Raw genomic sequence first — 11,106 nt, forward strand, 5'->3', positions numbered from 1 at the left:
ATATTTAGAGAGAGGGGAAGGGAGAGAAAAAACAGGGAGAGAAACATTAACGTAAGACAGAAACATCAATTGGTTGCCTCTTGAATGTACCCTGATACAACCCACAAACCAGGTATGTGCCCTGACTGGGACTCAAACTGGTGACCTTTCACTTTATGGGTCAACCCCAACCAACTAAGAATCACTTGTCAGAGCAAAAAGGAAGCCTCTTTAATAAATGGTACTGGGAAAATTAGAAAGCCACATGCACAAGAATAAAATTAGACTGCTGTTTGTCAACATACACAAGAAATTAATTGAAAATGAAACAAGAACCTAAATATAAGACCTGAAACAATAAATTACATAGAAAAAAAGATAGGTCTTTGGTCTTAGGCAGGATTTTATGAATTTGACCTCAAACACAAAGGAAGCAAAAGCAAAAATGAATGGGACTATATCAAACAAAAAAGCTTCTGCACAGCAAAAGAAACAATCAACAAATAAAAACACAACCAACTGAATGAGACAGATATTTGCACACAATACCTCAGATAAGGAGCTAATATCCAAAATATATAAAGAACTCATATAACACACACACACACACACACACACACGCACAAACAATTAAATTTAAAAATGGGCAGAGGACCCAAACAAACACTTCTCCCATACAAATGATCATCAGATATATGAAAATGTGCTTAACTACACAAGCTATGAGGTAAATTCAAATCAAAGCCACAATGCTTTTTTTCAAATAGGCTATCAATTTCTTGCTCTCTTTTCCTTCTCAAACCCCCATGATGCAAATGTTGGTACACTTGAAGTTGTCCCAGAGACTCCTTACACTATCGTTCTTTTGGTCTCTTTTTTCCTTTTTGCAGTTTCAATTGGTTGTTAATACTTCCTTATCCAAGTTGCTGATTTGATTCTGAGCTTCATCCATTCTATGTTGATTCTCTGTAAATTTTTCTTTTATTTCAGTTAGTGTATCCTTTGTTTCTGACTGGTATTTTTTATGCTGTTGACATTCTCACTAAGTTTACTGACCATCCTTATAACCAGTATTTTAAACTCTGCATCTAGTAGGTGCTTGTTTCCATTTTGCTTAGTTCTTTTCCTGGAGATTTTTTCTGTTCTTTCATTTGGGCCATGCTTCTTTTCCTCCTTTTTTTTGGCAGCCTCCCTGTGTTTGCTGCTATATCTCCCAGACTTGGTAGTATGGCCTGGTTTAGTAGGTGTTCTGTAGGGTCCAGTGGCACAGCCTCCCCTATTACCCAAGCTGAATACTCAAGATGTACTCACCATGCGGACTATGTACGACTATGTACACCCTTCTACATGTGTTGTAGTTGAGTCTTGGTAGCTCTTGATTCATCCAAAGTCAGTGACTGCCTGTGTTCTGTCCAGAATCACACAACATAAGCTAGAAAGAAATCTGCAGATGACTACTACACATGTTGGGCTTAGAGGTTCTCAGGTGAGACCAAGCTGTTAACCGAGGCTGGTAACTGATAGTGCTGGGCCATTATCAAGTAGAGCAGCTTATCAAGAGGTATGGGGGTTACTGAAGCCAGGTGCTGCTTGTTTGAAGGAATTTAGAAAAATGTGAAACATGTGCCAAGAAGAACCATTTGTATGGAAAAGGAACTGGAAACAGCTTGGGTGGGCCTGAAAATTAGGTAGGGCAGATCGCACAGAATCACTAGGGTGGGGAAAACAGTGTGAGCCATGTTGATGGAGTCACAGATATGGTGCTTGCCTACCAGCTCTGTCTCTCCGTAGCTCTGTAAGGGGAGGACTCAGGAAAGAAACAATGGCCTCTGCTCACATTTCTGTCTGGGAAAAAACTGCACTCAGTGCTTTCCCTGACTTGAAGAGGGAAATAAACATACTAGTCCAGGAGGTGCAGAGAGTCCAAAACAACATGAATGCATAGAGGCCCACAGCAAGAAACATCATAATTAAAATGTTAAAGGTTAAAGACAGAATATCTTAAAAGCAGCAAGAGAAGTTAGTTACCTTCAAGGGAGCTCATATAAGACTGTCAATGAATCTCAAAAGAATCTTCACAGGTTAGAAGGGATTGGCAAGAACTATTCAAAGCAATGAAAAGGGAAGGAAGACCTACAACCAAGATTATTCTACCCAGCAAAGCAGTCACTAAGAATCAAAATACAGATAAAGTTCTTCCCAGACAAGAAGAAGCTAAAGGAGTTCATCATCATCAAACCAGTATTATATGAAATGTTAAAGGGTCTTCTTGAAGAAGGAGAAGAAGATCAAAAATACAAACAACAAAATGGCAATAAATATGTATCTATCACCAATGGAATATAAAATCCAAAACAGACATATAAGTAGAAAGGAAACATAGATACAGAGAACATTTTGATGGTTGCCAGATGGGAGAGGGGTTCAGGGAATGGGCAAAAAAGGTGAAGGGATTATGAAATATAAATTGATAGCTACAGAATAATCATGAACATGTAAAGTACAGCATAGGGAATAGACTAGCCAAAGAACATATATGCATGACCCATGGACATGGACAGTGGTGTGGGGATTGCATGAAGGAGGGGAGGAGCTGGGTGCAGGAGAGCAAAGGGGGAAAACTGGGACAACTGTAACTGCATAAACAGTAAAATATAACTTTTAAAAAACCACAGTGAGATACCACCTTACACCTGTTAGAATACCTATTAGCAACAAGACAACAAATAAATTTTGGAGAGGTTGTAGAGAAAAAAGACCCCTCATTCTCTGTTGGTGGGAATGTAAACTGGTACAGTCACTGTGGGAAATAGTATGGAGATTCGTCAAAAAATTAAGAATAGCCTTGGCAACCCCTCTTCTGGGTATTTACCCTCAAATTTGGAAAACATTTATTTGAAAAGATATATGTACTTCTAGGCTCATTTGCAGCACTATCCATGGTGGCCAAGATATGGAAACTGCCTGTGTTCTTCAGTGGATGATTGGATGAAGAAGATGTGGCATATATATACACAATGGAATACTACACAGCCATAAGGAAAGATGAATTACTGCCATTTGCAACAACAGGGATCTTGAAAATAGCATGCTAAGCAAAATAAGTCAGATAGAAAAACACAAGAACCATAATATTTCACTCATATATGGGACATAAAACAGAAACTGATACAGACTCCGGCCAGCAGAGTCTGTGTGTTGTGGATGCAGTGAACAAATTCACACGGACTACAGAAGTCCTGTGGAGAAAAAGGAACGGCATGGCCACTCTCTGAAAGAGAGAGAGTGCCTTCGCCACTCTCTCAAGGGGAGAATGCCTCAACCCTTGCCTGGACAGGCTTTTATTGCTTTCCGGTTGTATGACATCAAGGAGCGTTTCATTCATTATCCTTAGATTTACATTAAGTGATTATTTTTTACAGATAACAAAAAAGAAAAAAATGTTGCAAATGCAAGGGAACAATAAAAAAAGATTGATTTGGTTACATTTCATCTTTGAGGATGACTTAGTACAAACTTTAGGGAGTTGCTTTAGAGATATACATTAAAGTAGTTTCAAGTCAGGGTGAGAGAGTGTTAGCAAAAGCAAGTCTCAAAGCAGCCTAGGTACAATGTAGGCCTGATTCCCCACAGGAAAGGCGATCTGCACACCTGGCTTCTGGGTGCCGCTTCACATTTAATCAGTTTTCTGAATCAATGCTGGACTACTGATACGTGAACCTGCCCGCATCATGGATGAGATATGAGACAAATTCACACAGACTTTCGATTCCTGTGGAGGAAAAGGGATGACATGGCTACTCCCTCAAGGGGGGAGCTTCTCAGAATGGCCTGGCCACTCTCTCAAGGGGAGAGCGCACTGACCCTTGCCTAGACAGGTTTTTATGGGGTTTAATTTGTGCAGGAATAGAGGTACAGCTCATTAATCATTGTCAGGCAGTAAGGATCAAACAGTAGATAGCATACAAAGAACTGTTAGGGCTTCTGAGTCAGTGTCTATCAGCTAAAAGGCTATAAAACTTTGGGAAACAAACTCATCATTTCCTGCTTGGGCCTTTTCCATTTAACGAAGAGCATTCTTAGCAAAGCAGGCTTCACAGGATTTTATGTATTCTTTTTCAGGCCTGAGCTTCTGGGGAGTCGCCCTTTCTAGTACAGGTCTGCACCACCCTGTGTCATTGTTTCAGGCATAAATCAGGAAGAGGAGTCAAGCTAGCCAAGGAAATTGAGGACACTTCACGTGGACAGAATGAGAGCTCAGGCTTCATCAAAGCCGAGGGGCGAGGGTCCATCACCCTCTTTTGCTATAACCACCCAAGTCCTTCCCTGGGGCCTCCATGTGATCATGCCTGTCTTAGGTCGTTCCCCCCCTTGGGGAATCTTACCTGTCATTGGCTAACTGATCAAGCACTGGAGGCCAGTTATGGAAGGAGCAGAAGTGAAGCTCCTGCCAAGGAGATAAGCTTTGTCTCCTTAGTGGCTTATGGTCCGAAGGTTGCTCACTCAGCCTTAGCCATGGGGGGTTACACCTCCTGAAACCAGGCAGGGCAGCTCCCAACAGGCTTACACTTGCCACTGCCATGCTGATTGGTTCCCTATAAGAAACTAAAAAACTCTTCAGCAGAAACAACATGGTAGTTACCAAAGGGGAAGGAGGATGTGGGAGGGAGAAGAGGGTACAGAGGGTCAAAATATATGGTGACAGAGGGAGACTTGACTTTGGGCAGTGAACATACAATGCAATATACAGATGATGTATTATAGAACTATGCACTTAAAGCTCATATAATCTTATTAACTAATGTTAGCCAAGAAATTTAATTTAAAAAATTTTAAGTATGCAGCATACATTTGAAAAGATTGAAACAACCTTTTAAAAAAAGTAACCTTCTTCATGGAAAAAGGATCATGTGAGTTAACTCCTGGTATGGTTTCTTCTTGGGACTCCTTAATGTATTTTGTCAAATAAATTCCTGAAAGGAAAAAAACTAGTAGCTGAATAGGGTTTTAAGGTACTTTCTGATTAGCTTGAAGAGGCTCACCTGCAGGGATACTGTGGGAAGAATTCTGTTGGTCACACACAGATCACAAAGCACCAGAAGATTAACAACTACCAGAATCATTGATTTCAACCCTTACATTATCTGTACAGCACAGATACCACCTCTTCAGATAGTGAGATTTTGGATGGCCACACTCTTCTCTATTTCCCAGTCAAGGAATTCCTGATGCTTCCAGCTGTTCATTCCAAATACTGCATTCAAAGAGCACAGAACTTACTTGAAAATGTTTGTACAATACTTGTAGATGCAACAAATGGTAGGTGAAGTAAGGATAAAGCAACTATTTTTCACTAGATATTCCTAGTGCATGCACAGTTATTCTTTACACTGAAATTTTTCTTGAGAATAACAAGGAAATCTATGAGTCTAGAATACTATGAATATACAATGAAATTTACTTGGTATATTATCCATTCATCTGCAGAAGAGGTCCTCACTATATAGTGTTTATTATTAAAATCAGATTACTTTAGGACCACCAATGTGCTCTAGCCATCAGTTTTTGCATGGCTTCTTTCACCTCTTTGTTCCTCAGACTGTAGATGAGAGGGTTCAGCATCGGGATCACCACCGTGTAGAACACAGACGCCACTTTGTTCTGGTCAGTTGAGTAGCTGGACTTGGGCATAACATAAATAAATGTGATGGTCCCATAGAAAAGGGTGACTGCTGTGAGGTGAGATGAGCAGGTGGAGAAGGCTTTGTGGCGTCCCTCAGTGGAACACATCTTCAGGATTGAGAAAAGGATGTAGACATAAGACAGAACAATGATAAACACAGTGACCACAATGATGGAGCCAGAAGAGATGGCCGGAATTATTTCAGAAGTAAACTCATGAAAACAGGAAAGCTTCAGAAGTGGTGAATAGTCACAGAAAAAGTGATTGACTTTATTAGGTCCACAGAAGGATAGACTCAATAAACAACCTGTGAATGTCCAAGCATTTACACACCCCCCTACATAGGACATCCCCACTAAGAGAATGCAGATTCTGGGGGACATGTGCGTAGAGTAGAGCAGTGGGGAGCAAATGGCCACATAGCGATCATAGGCCATGGCAGCCAGCAGGAAGCACTCAGCTGTCCCAAATGTGACTGCAGAACAGAGCTGGGCTATACAACCAGCAACACTGATGGAGGTTCCTTTCTTGAGGAAGCCTGTGAGCATAATGGGTGTGACAGATGAGGAATAACCAATGTCTACAAAGGCCAAATGACAGAGGAAAAGGTACATTGGTGTGTGAAGCTGAGGGCTGCTTCTGATTAACATGATTATGCTGACATTGCCCATTAAGGTGACCACATAGATTCCTAGAAACACAATAAATAAAATGACACAAGCTGTAGCATTCTCTGTTAACCCCAAAATGATGAATTCTTTCACAGTTGTATAGTTTCTAGTCCCCATCTATACTGGAAATGGTGCCCGCTGAAAGCAAAACAAGTAGATATTAGGACAGAAAAATATATTATAATTTGCCTACTTATTTTACAGTGGCTATGTAATAAAAATTACAAAAACATAGACACACTAGTATGAGTTTGGTACAAAGTGCTTTTGCACACAATACCTCATGTAAAACTTGATAGTATATATATTTATTGATGTAGGCCAGGAATTTAAAAAATTTTTCACTTAACAAACTTAACTCATTCTTGCATCACATTGTTAGGTGTCAGGTGTTTCCTGAGCCATAGAGACCAACTAAAACTTCAAATAATGTTTTTTTCTTCACATATTAAATGTCAAGAAGATTGTATTCACCCATACATGCACACCATCAGTTGTGTGTGGAACCAGCTACACATCACAGTTTTATTCTTAATAGAAATGCTTGAATGATGTTACCTGTGAATAACTGAGCAATAGTATGCCATGTTATGAAGACATTGTAATTGTGAGTCTGAACTTCAAAGCCCTAGCTTCCTTATCTTTATTCAGGGCTGGCATAGAACTTTATTAACTAAGTATGGACCCAAGACTGAATGAAAGCTTAAAATTTTAAAGAAAATAGATGTGTATGACACAAATTCAGAGTTAGTTATGTGTGCTATTATGACCTGGAAGCAAAGTGTTGTGCAAAATGCCATGAGCTCTGGAGTGTTACAGGCTTGGGTTCAAGTTATACCTTTGCCATTATCTGTGGAATCTTAGATGATTTACATAAACTCTTCCACCTTCATCACTTTATTAAATACACACACACACACACACACACACACACACATATATAGCTGGTAGGCTTGTGTGAAATAAGAGGATGTACATGATAACAGCAAACCCCGCTCACACAGTTAAGTGGGTGCTCAGCAAATGATTATTTCCTTAGAATAACCAAACCTTAACTTCTAATATAAAAACTAGAAAAAGCATTTTTATATCAACATATAAAGAAAATTGATACCTGCAGCTGCTGGTACCTCAGCAATAAGGACAATTGCCAAATAATGGTCACTGTAGAACAAGGCTGTATATATGAGATTTGGGCTCTTTTGGGATGCAGCCCCTTGAGTATATTACTTGTTTTTGAACATTCCAATGAAAACTCAAGACAGAGGAAATTACATGTATACACATCTTGTCTAAGAATATCTAAACATTCTTATGACTGTGTAAGAAAACTTTTGATGGATTGCTAAATCATTCTAACTATTTTAGGACTCACAAGAATAAACACAGTGTACCAGATATAATTTCATTTTGAAATAGAAATTTTTCAGGGACAAAATAAATGCTTATGTTTTGTACATATTTTTAGATGATGCCACCTTTACATTTAAACTAAGTGTTTTCTTTTGAAATAATTATAGATTCATGTACAGTTGTAAGAAATCATAACACAAAAATCCCATATACCCTTTACTGAATTTTTCCAAATGGTAACATTTTGCAAAACTATAGTATTGTACAATAGCATTTCAAGGTTTTTTTTGTTATGTTATATCCCACTATGTCTCCAGCAATTTTCAATGCACTGAATACTACATATTAATACAGCCACTCTTGCTTTCTCTCATTTAATGCTTACATACTAGCTCTTATTTCATCTTTCAACCAGTTTATATTATATAAAGTTCTATAATAATTAAGAAGATGAGTATTTCAATTTTTGTTTAACTTTTCAAGTTACTTACAAAGTGTGTTTTAAGCTTGTACATTTACAAGTTAAATACTTGGGGGAGGAATATGCAAATAAATAATAATAGTACAATGACAAATGCAAAGGTAATCTGAAATATGGGCAAATAAAGAATTTAAATTTCAAATCGGACATGAGTAAACATAAACCAAAAAGATCCTCAAAGTCAAGTACATTTGCTTGTAAATAAGTTTAAATGTCTGGAGACAATTATAAAACCTACCATGTAACATGTAACAATAGCTTTGAAGTATGAATTAGTTAATTAATGGTGATAGTTCTGGGTATGCAGTTGGTCAATAAAGTACAATTTTCACATAAAGTCATAATTAAAAGAGCAGGAAAGAGAGAGTCATGAGGGTTCTGCAAGCTCTTTGAATGGCCACCCATGAGAAAGGAGGACACACCTGCAGTCCTAGTCACATACCAACACCTTATTGTCTTACCACTAATATGTCCTTATCATATTATGCTTTAAATTTAGCATGAAGAAGTCAGTAATGCCCCATATTTTAAGATCAAACTTACATTTCACTCAACACCAAATATAGCCTAGAAATTCTTCCCCCTAACCAGAATGAAAAGTCATAGCCTTACACGCCACAAGTTACTTAAAAGGACACAGTTGATAGGAAAGACCATTAGAATAATGTCTACAGACCTGACACAAATACACTTCTGTTCCAGCATCCTCCTCTTTGGTATGAATTACTGAACTTGGGAAATGTTGAGAGATAGAGAATGTACTTTTAAATTGGAGAATGCTGTCATCTTAGCTCAGCCTTGCTTTGAGTGGTGGGGATGTGGGCAGTGATAAATCGCCATAATGAATGGCTTAGAGAACCAGGCACTCATCTCTTCCCCAGTGGCCATGGAAAGACCCAGTGCATTGAAAACTTGACCTAGCCACAGCAGGTAGTACAGATTGCCCCATTTTCAATCCAGAATGAATGGAGACGAGCAAAAGTAAGGAGAACTCTGGGACCAGTAGAACATTTAGTCAGTGACCTGCTTTTGAATATGATCTTATTACTTCATTTGATTCAACAGGAAACAATAGAGAAAATGAAAATAGGAGAAACAAAGAGTACTTTTACACTATATTTTGTGATAAATACGCTAGCCGAGGCCTTGTTTTCTTTGCAAGCAAAAATATCTCATGGATGTATCTTAGTTATACAATCTTTGCATGACTGTGCTTAATTCCCTATAAAATATTAACTGGTTCTCTACCCCAGCCACAACTTCAAGGCCACCCACTGCAGATGCCCTGCCAAGGGCAGGAAGTCTGTCTCCAAGCATCAAAGACTTAATAGTCATCCAAAGAACATTCCCCAAAGCATCATAACCTGAGGCATCATTAATTACCAAAATGACTCAGGGATATTAATTCCCAAGGGTGGTTTAAATCAGGTGTAAAATACAGAACCTTCCTTGGTACCCAGAAAGCTATGGAATAACAAGAAAAAACAGACTCTTTACCCTTTAATGTTATAAATACAGGTTTGTTGGTGGACAACACAGAAACCAAACCTTGCAGCAAGACATGAAGGAGTCTGTTTGTCCAGTTGGAAATACTCTACATGGCTGCTTCCTTGGCACTGGGAATCCTGACTGTCCAATAGGGTGGGTAAGTTGTATCTACTTATACGGCTGTCATAATAAAAACTACAAGGCAGCCAAGAGAACAGTTTCAATTCTAGAAGAGCACAGGGCTATTGGACAGGTGTGCTTTTCTTCTCACAGAAGTAAATGGGAAATGGTTGGTTGACTCTTATTTGGAAAGCTGGGATTTTTTTGTCATTGGTCTATGAGGAAGCAGTAACAGGAATCTGATAAACTCACGAAGTCTCTGAAATTGCATGCAAAATTTTGTATGAGTGAAACTTTCTAGGAACAGATGATTAGCTTTCATCGGATTCTCAAAGTTGTTCATGTGCCTCTTCCTTTCCCGGAGCTAAGAATATTTCCTAAGTTAGTCAACAAAGTTGTTTGACTTGTTGAAGCAATGAATATGAAAACACAAAACAACATTCTGAACTATCAAAGGTTGACAATATCAGCTACACAACAATAAAGATTAAAAGTGCCTGAAAGAACTAAGAAAAACATGACTGAACTCACTCTAATGTGCCTACACTTTTCTTTTAGGTGTTCAAATTAGAAAAAAAGAGAAAAATCATGAATGAATTTTCTGAGGATACAATGAATACACTCTGAGCAATCATAAATGGGGAGGTGGTATAGCTTACGCTGGGGGCTCCGGAATCAGCCTACCTGGTTTCTTTTTTTTTTTAATTTTTTATTTAGTTATTTTTCAAGTACATTTTTGTCTATTTCTCCCATCCCAGCCCCCCCCCGCCCTGTCTCCCCCCTCTCTCCCATTCCCTTCCCCCAGTCCTCATCCCTGTGTCTTTCATACTTGTTCCTCAAAATCCCTCCCCATTTTTCCTTTTAAATTTCCTTCTCTTTCCCCTCTGGTCACTGCCCCCTTGTTCTCTATTTCAGTGTCTTTGTTTTTATTCTGTTTGCGTGTTTGTTTTATGGTTTAGCTTCCTGTCAAAGGTGAGATCATATAGTATTTGTCCTTCAATGCCTGGCCTATTTCACTCAGCATAATGCTTTCCAGTTCCATCCATGTTGTTGCAAAGGGTAGTAGCTCCTTCTTCCTCTCTGCTTGAACAGACACTTCTCCAAAGAGGACATACAGAATATCCAGAGACACATGAAGAGATGCTCAATATCATTAGCTATCAGAGAGATGCAAATTAAAACTACCTAGTTTCAAATCCTGACGCATTTACTTTATGTGCTTTATGAATTTAGAAAAATTACCGCATATTTCAGTGTCTCAGTTTTTTCACTAAAAATTGAGGGAAATAATTGTATTAAATAAAATAATGTATATAAAATAGAATCTTGGC

General features: G+C 38.6%; 1 protein-coding gene across 2 annotated transcripts; it reads right to left on the reverse strand.

Moving 5' to 3' along the window:
• Positions 1-5,511: 5,511 nt before the first annotated feature.
• Positions 5,512-10,888, reverse strand: LOC119056559 (olfactory receptor 508-like). Of its 2 annotated transcripts, XM_053672249.1 has the most exons (2): positions 10,872-10,888; positions 5,512-6,439 (listed from the first exon to the last, which is right to left on the reverse strand). In XM_053672249.1, exons 1-2 carry the CDS (start codon positions 10,886-10,888, stop codon positions 5,512-5,514), a joined length of 945 nt encoding a protein of 314 aa, XP_053528224.1. The 2 variants fall into 2 exon arrangements, with proteins under 2 accessions (XP_053528224.1, XP_037010926.2); XM_037155031.2 differs by lacking the exon at positions 10,872-10,888 and having other exon boundaries at positions 5,512-6,450.
• Between the last annotated feature and the right edge of the window lie 218 nt (positions 10,889-11,106).

This window comes from Artibeus jamaicensis, unplaced genomic scaffold, assembly GCF_021234435.1.
Source record: "Artibeus jamaicensis isolate MK-2021 breed Jamaican fruit bat unplaced genomic scaffold, CSHL_Jam_final contig_759, whole genome shotgun sequence".
In the NCBI taxonomy this organism is placed as follows: Eukaryota; Metazoa; Chordata; class Mammalia; order Chiroptera; family Phyllostomidae; genus Artibeus; species Artibeus jamaicensis.